Source organism: Salvelinus alpinus, chromosome 8 (genome assembly GCF_045679555.1).
Source record: "Salvelinus alpinus chromosome 8, SLU_Salpinus.1, whole genome shotgun sequence".
Taxonomy (NCBI): domain Eukaryota; kingdom Metazoa; phylum Chordata; class Actinopteri; order Salmoniformes; family Salmonidae; genus Salvelinus; species Salvelinus alpinus.
In genome coordinates this window covers 58164006-58186466 of record NC_092093.1, presented here as the reverse complement: position 1 = coordinate 58186466, position 22461 = coordinate 58164006, and the positions used below count along the sequence as shown (strand labels likewise).

The window sequence follows — 22461 nt, the reverse complement described above, 5'->3', positions numbered from 1 at the left end:
TGGTGGTAGGGTCACTTACGTTTAGAATAGTCTTTTATAGTGGTGGTAGGGTCACTTACGTTTAGAATAGTCTTTTATAGTGGTGGTAGGGTCACTTACGTTTAGAATAGTCTTTTATAGTGGTGGTAGGGTCACTTACGTTTAGAATAGTATTTTATAGTGGTGGTAGGGTCACTTACGTTTAGAATAGTCTTTTATAGTGGTGGTAGGGTCACTTACGTTTAGAATAGTCTTTTATAGTGGTGGTAGGGTCACTTACGTTTAGAATAGTCTTTTATAGTGGTGGTAGGGTCACTTACGTTTAGAATAGCCTTTTATAGTGGTGGTAGGGTCACTTACGTTTAGAATAGCCTTTTATAGTGGTGGTAGGGTCACTTACGTTTAGAATAGCCTTTTATAGTGGTGGTAGGGTCACTTACGTTTAGAATAGTCTTTTATAGTGGTGGTAGGGTCACTTACGTTTAGAATAGTCTTTTATAGTGGTGGTAGGGTCACTTACGTTTAGAATAGTCTTTTATAGTGGTGGTAGGGTCACTTACGTTTAGAATAGTCTTTTATAGTGGTGGTAGGGTCACTTACGTTTAGAATAGTATTTTATAGTGGTGGTAGGGTCACTTACGTTTAGAATAGTCTTTTATAGTGGTGGTAGGGTCACTTACGTTTAGAATAGTCTTTTATAGTGGTGGTAGGGTCACTTACGTTTAGAATAGTCTTTTATAGTGGTGGTAGGGTCACTTACGTTTAGAATAGCCTTTTATAGTGGTGGTAGGGTCACTTACGTTTAGAATAGTCTTTTATAGTGGTGGTAGGGTCACTTACGTTTAGAATAGTCTTTTATAGTGGTGGTAGGGTCACTTACGTTTAGAATAGTCTTTTATAGTGGTGGTAGGGTCACTTACGTTTAGAATAGTCTTTTATAGTGGTGGTAGGGTCACTTACGTTTAGAATAGTATTTTATAGTGGTGGTAGGGTCACTTACGTTTAGAATAGCCTTTTATAGTGGTGGTAGGGTCACTTACGTTTAGAATAGTCTTTTATAGTGGTGGTAGGGTCACTTACGTTTAGAATAGTCTTTTATAGTGGTGGTAGGGTCACTTACGTTTAGAATAGTCTTTTATAGTGGTGGTAGGGTCACTTACGTTTAGAATAGTCTTTTATAGTGGTGGTAGGGTCACTTACGTTTAGAATAGTCTTTTATAGTGGTGGTAGGGTCACTTACGTTTAGAATAGCCTTTTATAGTGGTGGTAGGGTCACTTACGTTTAGAATAGCCTTTTATAGTGGTGGTAGGGTCACTTACGTTTAGAATAGTCTTTTATAGTGGTGGTAGGGTCACTTACGTTTAGAATAGTCTTTTATAGTGGTGGTAGGGTCACTTACGTTTAGAATAGTCTTTTATAGTGGTGGTAGGGTCACTTACGTTTAGAATAGTCTTTTATAGTGGTGGTAGGGTCACTTACGTTTAGAATAGTCTTTTATAGTGGTGGTAGGGTCACTTACGTTTAGAATAGTCTTTTATAGTGGTGGTAGGGTCACTTACGTTTAGAATAGTCTTTTATAGTGGTGGTAGGGTCACTTACGTTTAGAATAGTTGGTGGTAGGGTCACTTACGTTTAGAATAGTCTTTTATAGTGGTGGTAGGGTCACTTACGTTTAGAATAGTCTTTTATAGTGGTGGTAGGGTCACTTACGTTTAGAATAGTCTTTTATAGTGGTGGTAGGGTCACTTACGTTTAGAATAGTCTTTTATAGTGGTGGTAGGGTCACTTACGTTTAGAATAGTATTTTATAGTGGTGGTAGGGTCACTTACGTTTAGAATAGCCTTTTATAGTGGTGGTAGGGTCACTTACGTTTAGAATAGTCTTTTATAGTGGTGGTAGGGTCACTTACGTTTAGAATAGTCTTTTATAGTGGTGGTAGGGTCACTTACGTTTAGAATAGTCTTTTATAGTGGTGGTAGGGTCACTTACGTTTAGAATAGTCTTTTATAGTGGTGGTAGGGTCACTTACGTTTAGAATAGCCTTTTATAGTGCAGGCCAGGCTGAACAGCTGTATGAGCCAACAGTGATTGGTGACCAGGGACTTTATGTATCCACAGGCCAGTATCTGAGGACCGCGAGGACAAACCACAGTCAGCTAAAACATGACACAGCAGCAAACAATCACACCACTATATCTACTGTATACTGTTGTTGCAGAATTAAAAAGAACATATTACATTGAATCTCTATGGCTGCTGCAGACCGCTTGTTTCAGCACTATTGGTTCGTTTTTTTATTTTAAATAATGGACTGAATTTCCATCTATGCCTCCCACCTATCACTGAATCCAACATCTTACTTCAACCTTTGTTGCCAAGATGTCCCCCCAACTAATCTCAAATTCAGTTTGCCGAATTCTGACTGTACCCAGTATTCAACAACAGTGTCATCGACACCTACCGAGAGGATGTTCTTCATGGTGATAACAAACACGTTGTAGGCGATCAGGAAGTCCCAATAGTGCAGGATGCTTTTGATTGGCTTGAGCAGCAGGTCACCCCCAAAGAGCAGGAAGTAAAAGCAGGCCACCAAGTAGCCCATACAGAAGATGGAGATGCGCGTGGTGCCCGTGATGAAGATGATGGTGAGCACGAACCAGAAGAGGTAGCTGAACATGATCACCTTCAGCATGTCCAGGTAGGATCTGGGGGAGGGGAATTCATTAGTACCCTTGACCTGCAGTCAAATGACCTAGTGGCCTCCTGGGTGGAATGTTGTTATTATTTCTCAGAATTTAATAATTAATAAACATTATTTTAAAAACCTGCCGAAAATCTGGAGTTTCTATGTCAAACAGTTTAGTTATATTTCAGTCTTCTGTGATGTATATAAAGTGCAATATTGGGATGCAAACTCACAATGTAATACATTTCAACTCTATATCTGACATGCTACAGCCGTCTTCTTTGTTTAAGCCCATAACCATGTGTGTGAGGTGTATACTTTTGTTTCAAAGTAGATTTGTTCTTTGGATTCTGTTGTGGAATTTGACCTCAGGTTTTAAACCTGAGTATGTTGAGAGCCTACCGTTGCCGTATACAGTAGCAAAGCTAACGTTCAACAAAAAAACGTTAAACTATTCTGTAATAGTAAACGCTTTCTGATATCCACACAGAGATGAGCCCAAGTGATGAGCAGAGCTACGCTGTGTACTTTAGGATTCTACAACCCAATATTCAACTTTTCAATATTTCAATATTGTTGACTTCACTGACACGTCATCACCACCTCACATTGTTTTTACTGGCAGATGTACAGTATGTATGTGAACTGGAGGAGCAGTGGTGTCATCGAGGCTTCGGAGCACATTGACAGATGGGTCTGGGGGGGTCGTTTCAGATACAACTTTGTGATGACAGGTTCAAAGAGCCAGCTGTCACGGGGTTAAAGGCCACTAGTGTCAGAACGGTTCCCCTTGTTTCAGGAAGACTATTGAGTTACAGGAACATGGAAAGCCATGTTTGAGTCACTCACAGGACACAGTTGAAGGCTTGGGTGGAGTGATTTTTTTTTACATAGTTGAGTTATCTGATACCAGGAAAGTGTGCGGGAGAGAGCTGTGAGAGCGGTGGGAAAACACAGGTGTTTGACAATGTGTTATCTGTGCTCCACTTTGAGATGGGCTATCCGATCGCTCATTTAACTCACCTCACGTCAAAACAATTGGATAGTTACAGGAGGAGTAACCCAAGGAATGTGTCTAAAGTGACTCTTTAATATGTACTTTGGAGAGAGACACAGAGACAGAGAGAGAGAGAGACAGAGAGACACAGAGACAGAGAGAGAGACACAGAGAGAGAGAGAGACAGAGAGAGACAGACAGAGAGAGAGAGAGACAGAGACACAGAGAGAGACATAGAGACAGAGAGAGACAGAGAGAGAAAGAGAGAGAGACAGAGAGAGAGAGAGAGAGAGAGAGAGAGAGAGAGAGTGGAATGATTTGACCTGAATGTCATGTAGTAGAAGGTAGTTCACCAAATGACTCTTGCCTGATGACTAACCTTGTCTAAGATCAAACGACTCATATTGTCTCTCTGTGAAAAACACAGGCACTTTAACACATAGGGATAACTCGTTCTCGAGTAACAGGTTTTGAATCCTGATCAGACACAGCCTGTGAACCAGCCCCTTACCTGCAGTGTATGAAGTCTGGGACGGGGTTGTGTTGACTGAAGGAGGCGGCGTCCCTGCAGATCTCCGTGTTGTCACCGGCCAGGAGGCGCACGGCTTCCTCGTTCTCCTCCTCAAACACCTGTCTCTGCAGCGAGGCACACAGCAGCAGCATGAAGTCATCTACAGAAGACAGGAGAGGAAAGCAAGAGAGCAAGAGGAGGAGGAGGTGGAGGAGGCGAAGGAAGAGGAGGAAGAAGGCGAGGAAGATGAGGAGGAGGAGCAGAGAACCCCGTCCCAATCCTAGTCCCAATCCCAGTCCCAGTCCCAATTCCAGTCCCAGTCCCAATTCCATTCCAAGTCCCAATCCCAGTCCCAATTCCAGCCCCAGTCCCAATCTCAGTCCCAATCCCAGTCCCAATCCTAGTCCCAATTCCAATCCCAGTCCCAGTCCCAGTCCCAATCTCAGTCCCAGTCCCAGTCCCAATCTTAATGGCAAATGCTCAGTCCATGGTTGTACTCACAGAGCAGGAACATTGGGTTGGGCTTGGTGTGGAAGTCAGGGAAGTACAGCCACTTGATGACGTTGGAGTCTGTGGAGGACGAGGGGAACCTCCATGGGTAGTCTGGGAGGAGGAGTTTAGTAAGTTTTCTCCTTCATAGACGCTATTGACTCATGACACATACAACAACTCTGATTTATAATGTATAAAACATGATCATTACGCAGTGATGAAATGATGACCTGTGTCTTGAGTACTGAAATACCAAGGGGTGACATGTAGACAAAACAAAATGTCTGCAGCAGGGGAGCCTCGGATTGGTCCACCCACCTTTGCAGGCGGCCGGGGGGACGCCAATGCAGACAAAGTACTGGAAGGTGAGCATGCAGGCCAGGAAGCAACAGTACTTGGGCCAGGTGTCAGCGATGGCCTTCCGGCGCCGCTGGTAGATGACTGCGATCAGGCCGAAAGCGTGGAGCATGGCGTAGAAGTCCATCCTCTGGCCAATCACGTTCACCGCCAACAGTAAGCATGTCTGACGATGCAATGATAATGTTTAGGAACATTTTTACTCAAGAGACTTTATATTGGGTTTACAGATGTAGGATCTTAGTTTGTGCCAGTTTGCTACAACAGGAAAATGATCCTGCAGCAACAGGAAATGATCCTGCTACAACAGGAAATGTGAATTATTATGTTGATTATAATTAATGGACATTTTTTAGGGGTTGATACATTTTTCATTTTAAACCTCAAATACACGACAAGTTTTATATTTCCTGGGTTCAGAAGTAGGTGTTATGGCTCAGTCGTAATTCCATACAATGTAGGTGACTCAACAATTACTTTGTCGTCCATGAAAGGTATTTCAAAACAGAGATATAGTGGTAAATATTCCAACTATCACACAAGTAAAAAACAATCAGAGTGTATTTGCGAACTCAACAGTGACATGACATCATACCTCCAGGCCGAACTTGTAGAAGAAGTAGTTGATGAAATACTTGGCACCGTTGACGATGCTGTCGTCGAGGTGTTGCCGGGTGATATCGTGGAAGATGGTTCTGGTGACGGGCGTGGTGAGGTTGTTCCTCATGCGGTACAGGTCCTGGTGGCGGTAGATGGTCACCTCGAACACCAGCAGGGCCAGAATCAACAGGTTGTTCTGGATGGAGATGGACATAGGACAGATACATGGGTCAGGGTTGAAATGACAGTGTATATATTCATGATTTAAACATGAGAACCACCATGAAAAACATTGATCCAACCAAAGAAATCCTATTCAATTACTAATTTCGAAATGTCTAACTCCTAATTCTATGGGTCCAACCAACTGTTTTCAGGCTGTCTCCAAGGATGAAGTGTAATTTGAGCACTACAAAGGGCAGTTAGGGAGATGATACCAGTGTATAATATAACACGGTTACAGTAGTTTCAGTTATATGTGAGGGAGACAGGTTGTGTATGTATGTGTGTGTGTGTGTGTGTGTGTGTGTGTGTGTGTGTGTGTGTGTGTGTGTGTGTGTGTGTGTGTGTGTCTGCGTGTGTGTGTATTTGTGTGCGTGCGCACGCTGCATATGTGCCTATGTGTGTGTGTGTGTGTGTGTAGTCAGGTTCCCAGGGCATCTCTCCTCCACTCACCCTCAGGTTCTCCAGTAGGGGGGAGAACTTGCGGAGACCCACCCAGTTGGCTGGGTCCACAGGGGCGCTGTAGAGCAGGGAGTGAGCCATCTCACTCCTCTGGTTATCCGTGTAGTTCACAGGCTACAGACGAGAGGACAGGAGTGCCATTAACGTCCTGAACCAGTACAGGCTAGCACAACACAGGCAAGGAGCATAATGATACATCGAGATAAATAAAGAAACATAGAGATAAATAGAGAAACATAGAGATAAACAGAGAAACATAGAGATAAATACAGAAACATAGAGATAAATAGAGAAACATAGAGATAAATACAGAAACATAGAGATAAATAGAGATAAATAGAGAAACATAGAGATAAATACAGAAACATAGAGATAAATAGAGAAACATAGAGATAAATAGAGAAACATAGAGATAAATACAGAAACATAGAGATACATAGAGATACATAGAGATACATAGAGATACATAGAGATAAATAGAGATACATAGAGATACATTGAGATAAATAGATATACATAGAGATACATAGAGATAAATAGAGATACATAGAGATAAATAGAGATACATAGAGATAAATACAGAAACATAGAGATAAATAGAGATAAATACAGAAACATAGAGATAAATAGAGATACATAGAGATAAATAGAGAAACATAGAGATAAATACAGAAACATAGAGATAAATAGAGAAACATAGAGATAAATAGAGAAACATAGAGATACATAGAGATAAATAGAGATACATAGAGATACATAGAGATACATAGAGATAAATAGAGAAACATAGAGATAAATAGAGATACATAGAGATAAATAGAGATAAATAGAGATACATAGAGATAAATAGAACAGGAACATATAGGAAAGAAAATATTGGGAAGTGGAACATAATGTACATACAGCACCCCCCCACTCCACAAACACACTAACACACACCCCCTGTCCACCACCCCAACACTCCCTGAACATAATGTACATACAGCCCCCCCCCCCCCCCACTCCACAAACACACTAACACACACCCCCCTGTCCACCACCCCAACACTCCCTGAACATAATGTACATACAGCCCCCCCCCCTACTCCACAAACACACACACCCTTTCCACCACCCGACACTCCCTGGGCTGCTACCCACCATGGTGCAGTTCTTCGAGTACGTAGAGGGGTTTATAGAGGTCAGTTGGTAGAGCATCTTGCAGACGATGATGACACAGGTCCAGACGGTACAGACGCTGGAGGCCAGGGGCCTGAACTGACCGAAGGGCAGGGCGAACGCCCAACTCACCAGGAACACGTAGTTGAACAGAGACACCTGGAGAAAACAGGACAGAAGAGACACCTTCACTTCCTGGACGTTCTTGTTAATTTGTTAATTTAGTTGGGCCTCAATATAGGCAAAGGGTTGTAATTACTAGGCTATATTCATTTACTTTAGGCCCGCAATTTGTATTTTTAAAATGTATTATATAGGCTACATGTGACTGTATGGTGTGTGCGTTCGGGCACGTGCATATGATTGCAATAGCAATAATGCTCAGGAAAATGTAAAAGATTAGGTTATTAGGGCAGCAGGTAGCCTAGTGGTTAGAGAGTTGGGCCAGTAACCAAAAGGTTGCTGGATCGAATCCCTGAGCTGACAAGGTAAACATCTGTCGTTCTGCCGCTGAGCAAGGCAGTTAATCCACTGTTCCCTGGGCACCGTGGATGTTGATTAAAGCAGCACCCCCACACCTCTATGTTTCAGAGGGGTAGGGTTAAACGTGGCAGACACATTTCAGTTGTACAACTGACTAGGTTTCCCTCATATTCATTTTTCATCCATAGATCTATGTTAATTCCCCTTAATGTGCTAACTAACCTCCAAACGAGCTTCAATGCCATACAACACTCCTTCGTGGCCTCCAACTGCTCTTAAACGCTTGTAAAACCAAATACATGCTTTCAACCGTTCGCTGCCCGCACCTGCACCCCCGACTTGCATCACCACCCTGGACGGTTCCGACCTAGAATATGTGGACAATTATAAATACCAAGGTGCCTGGTTAGAATGTAAACTCTCCTTCCAGACTCATATTAAACATCTCCAATCCAAAATCAAATCTATAATCGGCTTTCTATTTCGCAACCAAGCCTCCTTCACTCACGCCGCCAAACTTACCCTTGTAAAACTGACTATCCTACCGATCCTCGACTTCGGCGATGTCATCTACAAAATAGCTTCCAATACTCTACTCAGCAAACTGGATGCAGTCTATCACAGGGACATCCGTTTTGTTACCAAATCCCCTTATACCACCCACCACTGCAACCTGTATGCTCTAGTTGGCTGGCCCTCGCTACATATTCGTCGCCAGACCCACTGGCTCCAAGTCATCTATAAGTCTATGCTAGGTAAAGCTCCGCCTTATCTAAGTTCACTAGTCACGATAACAACACCCACCCGTAGCACGCGTTCCAGCAGGTATATCTCACTGATCATCCCCAAAGCCAACACCTCATTTGGCCGCCTTTATTTCCAGTTCTCTGCTGCCAGTGACTGGAACGAATTGCAAAGATCGCTGAAGTTGGAGACTTTTATTTCCCTCAGCAACTTTAAACATCAGCTATCTGAGCAGCTAACCGATCGCTGCAGCTGTACATAGTCCATCTGTAAATTGCCCACCCAATCTACCTACCTCATCCCCATACTGTTTTTATTTACTTTTCTGCTCTTTTGCACACCAGTATCTCTACTTGCACATCATCATCTGCTCATTTATCACTCCAGTGCTAATCTGCTAAATTGTAATTATTCACTCCTATGGCCTATTTATTGCCTACCTCCTCATGCCTTTTGCACACACTGTATATAGACTTTCTTTTTTTTCTACTGTGTCATTGACTTGTTTATTGTGTTATTGGCTTGTTTATTGTTTATTCCATGTGTAACTCTGTGTTGTTGTCTGTGTCACACTGCTTTGCTTTATCTTGGCCAGGTCGCAGTTGTAAATGAGAACTTGTTCTCAACTGGTCTACCTGGTTAAATAAAGGTGAAATAAAAAAATAAACATAGTGAAACTTTTTGGTATTTTTTCTTAAAAACCCTCAGTTCCTTTTAGTAACGTGACAGAAAACAGGGTAGGTACTGTTTTTGGGGTCTGTCGTTTCTTTTAGGGTTTTTCTAAAGTCTTTCAAAATGTTATGTTTTATTTTAGTTTAGGGTTACACAACTGTCTTATTAATTGTTTTGTTTTTGTGAAGCACTACTCAGTATGGGTAAAGTTATTCTTTAATACTTCTGTAACATAAACAGTTGATTTAAAGCACGCTCCTGGAATGTTCGGGGCAGTGGGCATGTGGTCAAGAACGAAGAACATTTTAACATTCTTAAAAGAGGAAAGGGTTTCAATTGCTATGCTACAGGAGACCCATTTATCTTCAACAGAACATGCTAAGCTGAAGAGGGACTGGGTGGGCCAGGTGCGCTGCCATCCTTGTAAATAAAAATGTCCCATTTATATTTGAGCACCAACATACAGAACCTGAAGGACTATTTATTTTGATTACAGATAATATACTTGGTCAACATATTACTATACTAAAAGTATATGGTCCGAACACAGACTCCACCAAATGTATGTCTGACATGATTATATTATTTAATCAACACTGCAAGGGTTTATTTCAGGAGAATTTAATTGTACTTTGGGTAAATTGGATAAATCATCAACTGCTCCAGTCTGGAATCATAGAGCCTCAAATACTCTCAGAAGCGTTTGTGATTAATCTGGTTTAGTAGACGTATGGAGAGCTCTAAATCCTAATGTGAGAGACTATACTTTCTACCCTAGAACCCATAATTCATCATCTAGATTGGACAATTCTTTTATGCCCTCTACTTACATGCATGTTGTCCAGTCATGTGCTATTGTGTATATAGTCATTTCTGACCATGCCCCAGTGTAAATAGATATCGAAATTGGCAACAAAAATCCCCAAAACAAGATATTGGAGACTTAATACGTCTCTGCTTAACAATGAAGGATTGTGATAAAAGATAAATGATCACATTACTGGCTCGACAATCAACTCTCTCTTGTCTCAGCTGCAACTATCTGGGATGCTGCTAAAGCGACCATTAGGGGTTATATCATTTCCCAAGCGCCTCTGATCAAGAAGATTAGAATGGAAAATAGGGAAAAACTGGAGGCTGAAGTAAAGCATTTTGAACTTTTTCATAAACAACAACCAACCCAGGCGAACTGTAATTCACTGGCTTGTGCTGAGGCTAAACTCAATGTAGAGCACACAAAGCATGGTTGTTTTTTTACCAAGCAAAAATATGAGAAGTTCAGTAATCGTCCAAGCCGAGTTAAAAAAGAACAGAATGAAAGATGTATTAAGTCTATAAGGATGGCAGATGGCTGCACTTCTTATGATCCGTTGCTTATCAATAATACGTTTTGCGACATCCATAAATCTCTTTATACTTCACAATGTACAAGACCAAACAATGAAATTACAAAATATCTGAATAAGATCATCTTGCCCACTATATCAGATGAGCATAGAATTAGACTAAATGCTTCCTTTACTCCTGAAGAGGTTTGGGAAACTATTAAGGCAATGCCTTCTGGCAAGGCACCCGGCCTAGACGGCTACTCTGCAGAGTTCTACAAGAAGTTCTGGCCTGAGATATGCCCCATCTTCATGCCTGCTCTAAATTATATGTTTGAAAGAGACATCATACCAGAGTCCTGGAAAACTGCATCCATTAGTCTGATACTAAAAATGGACAAAACCCCCATGAAACTGCTTTTCATTTAGACCTATCAGCTTGCTAGGAGTTGATGTTAAAATAGTCACTAAGACACTTGCCCGCTGGTAGGAGGCCCTACTTCCAGCCATCATTAAAATACTTGGGCATATATGCTACTCCAAATCTTCAAGACCTGTTCACTTCAAATAATATGCCTTTGCTCACAAAGATTAAACAGGACCTGGTTAACTGGTCTACCCTACCAAACTCTTTTTGTCAGGATTAATGTCTTCAGGATGAATATCCTTTCTCGGCTAAATGATCTATTCCAAAATATCCCCTGCCATCTATCTCAGTCCTTTTTTCAGAAAAGGAATGCTAGTAAATGTAAATATATCTGGAATAATAAGAAATCTAGAAACAAATTTACCAAACGAATTAAGACTAAGGATTTAGAAGGGGTCTCTTTGCCAAATCTGCAACAATATTACTGGTCTGCTCAGATCAAGCACATTATTAGTTGGTGACTAGACAGACGCCACTCACTAGCATGTCATCCAAGAGCATTAGCTTCCTTACCTTTTATTAATAGCTTTGAAAAGATCCAGGCCTTATCTGAAAATTGTACAATACATAATACACTCTTAGCTTGGAAAGATGCAAGGAGGTACTTGGAGATTCCAAACCATACAGTATATCACTCTGGTCACTGATTGCCCTCAATCCAGATTCCCCCCCCCCCCCCCCAAATAAGGAGTATTGGACTTCTGGACTGGAAGACGAAAGGTATTGCTGACCTTACGCCTTTATTTACTCAGGACACTCTAAAATCATTCCAACGGATAAAAACTGAGTTTAACTTACCCAACAAAGATATTTTTAAGTACGTACAACTTAGACGCTCAATAGAGGCTCAGAAGAAAGTGGATAAACTACGTTTTCAAATGACTGAAGTTGAAAAACTATTTACTAATCCTACTGTTCGGAGAGGTTTATACTCTATTTTATTGAACAGAAGTGCCTCATCCTATGCTGCATTGAGACATGTTTGAGAGAGAGACTGGGACATGGGACATGCATTTGGTGAGGAAGAATGGGCTTCTTCTATCTGTCAAAGGGTCTACACGAAATGCACCTCCATAAGCATTCAATAAATACATTTCATTTTTTTTCATAGAACCTACTTTACACCTGTCCACCTTCACAGAATGTTTTCCAATGCATCACATTTATGTTTAGAATGTAAACAGGATACTGATACCTTCATGAAAGTTTTTTGGTACTGCAGCAGAATCCAGTCTTATTTACTTATTTTTGTAAGAGGTGTTTACAAGCTGAAGGTCCCGAGCTGTCTGTTTAAAATACTAGCACACAGCTCGGATCCCCACGCATACCCCACAAGACATGCCACCAGAGGTCTCTTCACAGTCCCCAAGTCCAGAACAGACTATGGGAGGTACACAGTACTATATAGAGCCATGACTCCATGGAACTCTATTCCACATCAGGTAACTGATGATAGCAGTAGAATCAGATTTAAAAAGCAGGTAAAAATACACCTTATGGAACAGCGGGGACTGTGAAGTAACACAAACACAGGCACAGACACAGACACATGCAGACAATCACATGATAACATACGCACTATACACACACGTACACATGGATTTTGCGTTGTAGATATGTGGTAGTGGAGTATGGGCCTGGGGGTACACACTTACTGTGTTGTGAATTCTATAATGTATTGTATTGTATAATGTATTGTAATGTTTTTAAAATTGTATAACTGCCTTAATTTTGCCTGACCCCAGGAAGAGTAGCTACTGCCTTGCCTTGGCAGCAGCTAATGGGGATCCATAATAAATACAAATTGGAATGATATTCATTTACACATCCAGAAGAACTTGAGTAGATAATCAGCTCTTTCACTGAATGTCTATTTCCTCTACTTTGATTGTGACGTTCTGTTTGACCCTGACTCTGAACGTTTGTTCAATTCCCTTGTTTAGTTAGACAAGAAATGCATATTGTTATTGTGGTCCACACCTGAAGTATCATCTGAGAGAATGTGGCTTTCTCAAGCTTCTGCTATTCTACCCCTAGAGAAACTTACCTTTGATTTACACCAGAAGTCTGATACATTTAGGTAAATCTGGTCTCCATTGTGGTCCTATGTAGAAAACCTCCCATAAATGACCCATATTATAATTGTGATGTTTTTCTTTTACGACTGCATTTTTGTATAACGTTCTGCTGTATCCTTATTCATTTTATTGGACTTAGTCTGTGTTGTGCACTTTGTTTGGTAGTCTATGTAACCCCTGTTAAAAGAAAACGTTCTAATAAAATGATAATTACAAAAAAAAAGGTTATTCGACTGTCCCCATAGGAGAACCCTTTGAAGAACCCTTTTTGGTTCCAGGTAGAACCCTTTTGAGCTCCACGTAGAACCCTTTACACAGAGAGTTCTACATGGAATCCAAAAGAGTTCTACCTGGAACCAAAAAGGGTTCTCCTATGGGGACAGCGGAAGAACCCTTTTGGAGCCCTTGTTTCTGAGTGTATAACGGATTTTGGGAACGCATATTTTGAGGGAGGAGGAAAGTTGCCCGTTACATTGTAAAGACCATTTAGAGAGCACGTGAACAGTATTCTCCTTGCAATCTTGATGAGATGGTGGCTGAATAGGTCACCTCTTTGACTGAGACCCAGATGATGTAGGAGGAGACGATCTTGATGATGTGGAGCTCCAGGAGCCACCAGACGGTCTGCTGCAGCTGCTGGAAGTACTGCAGAAACTTGAGGAAGAGCACCGTGAGGCGGTCCACCACTAGATACCATTTACTCCTCAGGTCTGGGGAAGAGAGGGAGAGGAGAGGGGGGAGGGAGAGACAGAGAGAGTGAGAGAGAGTGAGTGAAAGTGAGAGTGAGAAAGCACTTTATGTTAATGAGTAGAAATGGAAACCTTGGACAATAAACCTTGGAGAAAACACTCACTAGTCTAAAGTACACAGACAGGGATCCCAAGTGCAGAGCTGAGACAGTTTACCACTAGTGGGTGCTGTTCCATTTTGAATAGTGGTGGATGGGGGGGACAACATCGACAGATAACTCAGCTCTCTTCATTCAGTATAATGTGCCATCTGACATGATGCTTTACAAACAAGTGATACTCTCATCTGACCTTGGAATAACCTCTTTCACAACCTTTTCACAATCAGAAGCAAACCTTGTCACATCCAACTGTCTGATAGCCAACAACAGTGTCAGTGTCTTCATGCATTTACATTTGAGTCATTTAGCAGACTGACTTACAGTGCATCTTAAGATAGCTAGGTGGGACAACCACATATCACAGTCATAGTAGGTACAGCTATCAGCAGTCAGAGCAAGTAAGGGGGGGGGGGGTCAAGTGCGAGTGTCCGGGGTGAGGAGGTGGTGCCGGGGGGGGTGGGGGGGGGGGGTTGTGCTGTGGGATTATTTAAGATATTCTTTGAAGAGGTAGGGTTTTAGATGTTTTCAGAAGATGGGCAGGGACTCTGCTGTCCTAGCTTCAGGGGGAAGCTGGTTCCACCATTGGGGTGCCAGGACAGAGAAGAGCCTGGGCTGAGTTCCAGTAGTCTAGACGGGAGATGACAAGTGCCTGGATTAGGACCTGCGCCGCTTCCTGTGTGATGTAGCGTTGTACTCATAACAGAAGGCGACAGAGAGAGAGATTACGTGGACACCTCTTCCTCTGACAGACACTGTGTTGTGTCTCTTCCATGTGTGATTTACTCCCCTTGTCTATATGTGACTGGGCTGAGGGAATTTCAGCACATTCTGGGCATGGTGACAGTATGTCATCACGCACGCACAGCGCACACACAGATCACACACACACAAACACGCACAATACACCTAAAGCACACACACACAGAGCACACACACACACACACACACACAAACACACACAGCACACCCAAACACATATTTTATTATTTCTTGTTGTTGTTGCATTTTCGAGAAGGAACCTGCAAGTAAGAATTTCATTGGACGATGTATGCCAATGTGTATCCTGTACATACGACTAATAAAACCAAAACTTGATATTCAAACTCAGTCTTACTTCAGCAGGAAACAGATGTTGAACAGCCCAAGCATTGTTCTGTCAAGACACTGAGACAGCATCAGGGTTCAGACACACACAAACACACAGAAATCCCCTCAGCCTACACACGGTCAAACAGAGGAACGACTGTGGAGACAGTGTGTCGAGCAGCCTGTAGTCAGCATCAAATGAACACACCATTCACTGGGAAAAGACTACTAGAGAACTGGATGCATGCAGCCTGTAACTACAGTATGGGACTTCAACAACTGAAATCCTCCAAACTAACTATAGCTAGCAGCGTTGTGCATAAAGGACAGTGTAACAACCATGAGAACCTATGAGAAAATACCTCTGAGAAAGAGGTGTGTCCAGAGTACCATAATAGAATGATACATACTGGAGGAGCCCAGCCCTGGTTAAACACCAAGCTGGTTTTCTCATCCAACAATCTAGTCACTTTCATTGTCCTTTGTTTACTGTCTTCTTCTCTCGCTCTCTCTGTGCCTGATTCCCCGTCACTCCAATAAAGCCCTAGTGTAGTGGGATATGTCACAATCACCTCAAATCAATTATTTTATTATACTCCACCAAATACAAATACAACTATTCCAGATGACGGCTTCTTTATTAGATTCATCAACTTTTATTGGCTGAAATATGATGAAGAAAGGTGCTTACAAACCCACTGACATTTAATGCTTTTCATAAAAGGATAATTTGTTATCCCTGTGCATGTGTGTCAGGTTCTCTGTCTAGGTACCTGACATCTCGTCGACCGGGGACTCCGCCTTGCTGCAGTGCTCCAGGGGTTCTTCATACCTCTTCTCCTCCTCCTCTTCCTCCTCCTCCTCCTCCTCATAACTTCTCTTCTTCTCCTCCTCCTCCTTCCCATCTTCCTCTTCCAGCTGCACCTTCTCCCCAGCCTCCTCGTCTTTGGTGGTCACAGTGAGGGTGGGTTTGATGAGAGAGATATCTGCCAGACTGCCGTCTAGGTGCACCAGCCTGGGAGTGGAGATAGAAATAGAATGACTAGAACAGACAAAGCTCCTAATAGTTGTCCCTCTAGTTCCATGGGAGGCACTGTCAGGCTGGGTCCCTGCAGTTATCGATAGATAATTTGTTCTGTCTCCTTCCCTTCATGACCACTAGTCTCAAAGTGATAGGTTTAAAATAAAGAGAGACCAACCTGTCCATACAGCCACTTCTTCCTCATAACATGTGACAAGTACTGTACCCTACTATAAAAAGTATTCTAACTTATGGAGAAATTATTTAACATCTACTCGCAATCTCCCAAATCAAACTACGGAGTGGCTGCGGATCCGACTTTTCTGGACCCCTCTTCCTGACATCTAAAGGTCCCGAAGCATCTGCCCATGTGCAGGATTCTCCACTTCACACACAGACTCTGTTCTACTTAGAGAGAACAGGCTACTCTGGCGATTGGTGGCCATTTAATATACATCAAAGCTGAATCAACGTCTGCAAGATCTCATAATGTTCTCAGTATTCTGGGGAACAGAACCGAGTACAACAACATATTATAACGTTACTGTTACACCAAAAACACCACCTCATTTCTTACAAAGATTTTAGGATGATTGTGTAAATTTTTTCTCATGTGGCCGAAACTCAGCGTGCACCACTAGGCAAAATATGTGCTTTGCATATCCCCATGAAACTGATTGAGATCAAGTGGTTGGTATGCAGATGCTGCATGGACGTTTCACTGGTAAAACTTGAAGAATTATCGTTCACGATTGACAGGAAGCAATGTGAAGGGATGTTTTCTATGATTAGAGGAGAGACGGTGTGTAAAGTAGAGAATCCCCACAGAAGCTTGGGACCCTGTCAGGAAAAGGGGTCCAGAAAAGTCAGCCATCAAAATATGCCTTCAATGAAAGAACATGTGATGAAATTGATTTGATGAACGCTTCCAACAGCACTTACACTGCACCTTTGGCAATGGTACATGTAGTCAACAATGCTACATTCGTTTCTTGCATAACAACAACTAGTTAGCTAATGCTAAATCAGGCGCCCTAAAACGAATGGTACAACAGGTAAGGACAAAAGGATCAGACCCAAGCAGACAGAGAGAGGGGGCATTACAGTTCAACTTCCAGCCAGTAGGGGCATGGGTAATGGATAGCCATGGTGGATTTCACCTCAATTAATTGCCGGATAGAGTATGGAAAGTTTTAACTCAATCAGAGGCTGCTAGATACCAATACTAGACCTGTGTTTCCCAACCTTGTCTGTTCCAGGATCCCCAAATCACAGCCAAACAGTCCAGGACCACCATCCGTGGAGTCACATACGTTTTTTAAGATAAAATATCTTAGCGGTCACATTTAGTCCATTTTAGCAGTGAATGTAACAAATTAAAGGCCTATTATTAATATAAACAATTTGCATTGAGAAAAGTAATGTAAAATCTGTGAAAGAAAAACAGCGCTGATAATGATATTGAACCTTAAGTTAATTGAATAGATGGAATGACATGCTTTTTTGGGGAAGAGTTTAGAATCCTGTGGGGAAAACGGCCAATTGCATGAGCACTGCCAGACAGTCTTATTTTCCAGTGTGTGGTCCGCGTGACACTCACCTGGTGATCGTGCTCTTCTGTTTGTCGGCCACCGTCTTGATGTCAGTGAGCAGGAGGAAGCGCTGGTGAAAGTAGTGCAGGTGGAGGATGCAGACCAACAGGAAGGAGGTGGGGAGGAAGATCCTTGTGAACAGAGCCGGGACAGAGAACTTCTCCAGACCCAGGTCCTCCAGTCTACACAGGGAGAGACAGGAGGAGGAGGGCGGTTGACACAGAACGATGGTAAAGACACACACACAACACACACACACACACACACACACACACACACACACACACACACACACACACACACACACACACACACACACACACACACACACACACACACACACACACACACACACACACACACACACACACACACACACACACACACAGACTCTCTCTCTCTCTTTCTCTTCATATGTTTTTACTCACTTGTCCTTGCTCATGCCGGTCATGTTGAACCAGACGTGGATGGAGGAGTCAAACTGGAAGGTGTAGATCAGGATGAGGACCAGCATGGTGTACACCACCACAGACATCCAGAAGTACTTCAGCATGCTTCTCCACCACTCATAGTGCACCTGGCGATGGCCAGAGAAACAGGCTGTTACACAACTTTTACACCTACCTTCAGATCACCATCCACTACTACACTATGTGTAGTTTGATGGTTATAGATACTCATTTTACATTTACATTTACGCTCTTATCCAGAGCATAGTGCATATATTTCCGTACTTTTTCGTGCACTCCAGAAGTACAGAAATGATGTATGTGGAGTGCACTTGATTTAGTTTCCCCGGTAGTACGGAACCAAAGGAAGGTCCCAAAAGGTGCATCAGCCCTGGGCTAGATCAAAAACCTGCACAGAGCCACCCGGACAGGAAGGTACAGTACGCCTACAGTAACAGCACCTGGTAGCAGGCCACACAGAAGAGGAGGAGCATCATGTAGATGATCTTGTACATGACGATGCGTCCCTCGAAGCTGACGAAGAAGAACATGCCGCCGCAGATATAGATCCAGTACTTGTTCAACATGGCCATGAGAGTGTTGCCTAGCACCTCCATCATCTCCCTGTGGCCACCGCTCTCATCCATCACCTCCTTGTCCTCTATAAGAAGCACATGGGAGGGAAGAGCTGAAGCAATGACATAGAAGATGACAACAACAACAGCAACAACAACAAAAGCAACAACAACAACAGCAACTACAGCAACAACAACAAAAGCAACAACAACTACAGCAACAACAACAAAAGCAACAACAACAACAGCAACTACAGCAACAACAACAAAAGCAACAACAACAACAACAACAACAAAAACAACAAAAACAACAGCAACAACAACAACAGCAACAACAAAAACAACAACAACAGCAACAACAACAAAAACAAAAACAACAACAACAACAGCAACAACATCAAGAACAAAAACAACAACAACAACAACAGCAACAACAGCAACAACAACAGTGACAGAGGGATAAGCTAACACAACTAAGGCAAAAAGTAGTTTATATTTTGTCTAAAAAAACGGAGGTGATTAATGTCTTTCTTGACACCTGTGAGGTTATTTATAGAGCAGAATTCTAATTCAAGACATGCTTATATTTCATTTAAATAATGAATGAATGTCAATCGGAGATGTTTGTGAAAGTTTGCATTACACGTGTTCATCTGAAACTCATACTGTACATAAGGGATGGGCATCTTTGATGGGGGTGGGGGGCGGTCACAAAACATCTGAACTCATCATAAGGGGCCACAGTGGCTCAAGGGTCTGCATACCCACATCCATACCCACACATGCAGTCAGAGCCCTAGCCTTTTGGCGGCCCTAATAACATTTTTGTTGGGGGGGCCCCACCCCACCCACCCCACCCACCCCACCCAACTTACGAGCAAAACATTTTAGCGGCCCCCCTCTTATGTTACAGTTTTAAAGCAAGTTTGCTGCAATTCTACACATTTTTCCATGAGGCGGAAAGAAGATTTAGCAATTTTATAACTAATTTAATGCAATTCTACTGATTTTGCCATGGGGTGGAGAGAATTGTTTGCACTTTGAATATGATATCTGAGTGAGAGTGACTAACAAAATCAATGGGGCACCCCGGTCGGTAATTTGACCATGATTACCAATCTAAAAATGTTTTGCTGACATGGCTAACTGAATGGCTGTCAGTTACATAACAAGAGAAAAACTGCTGATACACAACCAAATTTCTAAATTGCACCTTGTGTATTCTACTATTCTAACTTGCAACAGTAAGTTGAGACCACGGCCGAGTTCCCGAAATTGATCCGCGGGCTGTCAGTTGTCCATCCCTGCTGTACATACTCTCACCAGGAACTCTCAGTCAGACAGACAGACAGTCAGACAGACGGATGGACAGAAGGACAGACAGATAGGCCGACAGACAGAGACTGACTGACAGACTCAGGGGCTGTCTTACCCTTCTTGTGGGTATGGATGACCCTGATGTCCGACAGCACCTCCTCTTCTCTCTGGCTCTCCTTCCTCTCTGTCAACGCCTGTCTCAGCAGCAGCCAGAAACTCAGCAGGCACAGCATCTTGGAGCCCAGTTCCCGGAAGGGCACCTCTTTCTTTAAGAAAAGCCCGGGCACGGGTTGGAGGAGCTCGAAGCTCCAGATATACTGTAGGATGATCAACAGGTTCCCATAGAACACCATGAAGGGGGAGGTGGTCATGGTGTACTGACGGCGGTCGCGCACCATCCACAGCGTGCACGACCAGATGAGAAACACAAAGGTCAGCCAGCTGACATAAGTGATACTCCACGCCTGGGAGGGAAGGAAAGATGGGGAGGGAGAGATGGGGAGGAAGGGGGAAGAGATGGGGAAGGAGAAAGGAAAGATGGGGAGGGAGAGATGGGGAGGGAGGGAGGGAGAGATATGGGGAGGGAGGGGAGAGATGGGGAGGAGGGAGAGATGGGAAGGAAGGGAGGGAGAGATGGGGAGGGATGAGGGAGATAGAGATGGGAGGGAGGGAGGGAGAGATGGGGATGGAGGGAAAGATGGGGAGGGAGGAGGGAGAGATGGGAAGGGAGGAGGGAGAGATGGGGAGAGAGAGATGGGGAGGGAGGGAGAGATGGGGAGGGATGGAGGGAGAGATGGGAAGAGAGAGATGGGGAGGGAGGGAGGGAGGGAGAGATGGGGAGAAAGAGATGGGAGGGAGAGATGGGGAGGGATGGAGGGAGAGATGGGGAGAGAGAGATGGGGAGGGAGGAGGGAGAGATGGGGAGGGAGGAGGGAGAGATGGGGAGGAATGAAGGGTGAGATGGGGAGAGAGAGATGGGGAGGGAGGGAGGGAGGGAGGGAAAGATGGGGAGGGAGGAGGGAGAGAGAGTAAGAGAGCGAAAGCTAGATCATCAAGCCACTAATAATAAAGGTTAAGCATCACACATCATTGATATCACTGGTGTTGCTATAAGGAACCACTTTAGTGAGAGCAGTCACTGGCATAGCACGGCATAGCACAATATCCTTTAACCAACAGATCAAATGAAGTGACACTATTCTTAGATGTGTAAAACAGAGTGCAGGCCAGGGTTGTTTCTCAAGAGAGAGGACGGCCTTCCACCCACCCACCCATCCCCACCACCACCTTTCTACCTACCAGTGGCCTCAGCAGTGTTCTACTAACCAACCAACCAACCGCCCATGAAGAAAGAACACACATCTCTTCTTTGGTGTGATGCTTCAGTAGTATATGGTACACATCACCCAGGGCCAACAAGGGTGGCTGCAAGCTGTCATCGCTAATGACTAAATTGGCCACTGGGACGCTGTGTGTGTGTGTGGATCCTGAAGACCTCGTCTGGGACTGAAAAGGTAGACTGTTCCTTACTCCTCCTCCTCTGACACACAAACAGCCAGCCAGCCAGCCAGCCAGCCAGCCAGCCAGCCAGCCAGCCAGCCAGCCAGCCAGCCAGCCAGCCAGCCAGCCAGCCAGCCAGCCAGCCAGCCAGCCAGCCAGGCAGGCAGGCAGGCAGGCAGGCAGACAGACAGACAGACAGACAGACAGACAGACAGACAGACAGACAGACAGACAGACAGACAGACAGACAGACAGACAGACAGACAGACAGACAGACAGACAGACAGACAGACAGACAGACTCACCATCATTGCAATGAGAGCACAGATGTAGCTTTGCTTCATGATGAACCTGAAGGCCGTGACCACCGCATTAGCTCGCGCCATTCCTTCCCCCGGCGACATCGCCCACGCCATCGCCCCTGCATCAAATTCTTCTTTCAAACCCTCACCCTGCACAACCACCACCTCATACACACTCCCTGTAGGACGGAAGAAAGGGAGGGAGGGAAGGAAGGAGAGAGAGAGCAGACAGCATCACGAGCGAGCTACCTACAAAACCGGATGTTAACCATTAACTAATAACCACAGTCAGCCTTGAGAAGCAAAGCCCCGTCTTTTTCACACTCCCTGGGATTTTCTTATGAACCAGGCAACTTTCCCCAAAGTGCTGCTGTTTTCCAGCACGAGGTCTGTGTATGTCAGGGTGAGGGACTTAGTCTCTATATGTGTGTGATACTAACCCAGATCTGGCCCTGGTTGGCCTGGTTTGTACTGCGGTGTGGAGTGCAGGCCCAGCAGCCCGTTGGTGTGGACAAGGTCCGGAGGAGACCCGTTGGAGGTTACTATCAAAACCTGGGGTAGAAAAACACCTTTA

General features: G+C 43.7%; 1 protein-coding gene across 1 annotated transcript in view; it reads right to left on the bottom strand.

The window, feature by feature from the left end:
• The window catches only part of LOC139583347 (piezo-type mechanosensitive ion channel component 2-like), a 198063-nt gene that overhangs the window by 36002 nt on the left and 139600 nt on the right, over positions 1-22461 (bottom strand). Inside the window, exons 10-25 of the mRNA XM_071414313.1 lie at positions 22328-22439; positions 21891-22066; positions 20201-20549; positions 18655-18854; positions 18173-18321; positions 17753-17926; positions 15905-16146; positions 13745-13905; positions 7449-7625; positions 6300-6422; positions 5620-5820; positions 4986-5190; positions 4677-4778; positions 4176-4335; positions 2443-2686; positions 2011-2107 (exon numbers count right to left, since the gene is read on the bottom strand). Coding sequence (XP_071270414.1) covers positions 2011-2107; positions 2443-2686; positions 4176-4335; positions 4677-4778; positions 4986-5190; positions 5620-5820; positions 6300-6422; positions 7449-7625; positions 13745-13905; positions 15905-16146; positions 17753-17926; positions 18173-18321; positions 18655-18854; positions 20201-20549; positions 21891-22066; positions 22328-22439 — 2872 coding nt within the window. The remainder of the gene's footprint in view (positions 1-2010; positions 2108-2442; positions 2687-4175; positions 4336-4676; positions 4779-4985; positions 5191-5619; positions 5821-6299; positions 6423-7448; positions 7626-13744; positions 13906-15904; positions 16147-17752; positions 17927-18172; positions 18322-18654; positions 18855-20200; positions 20550-21890; positions 22067-22327; positions 22440-22461) is intronic.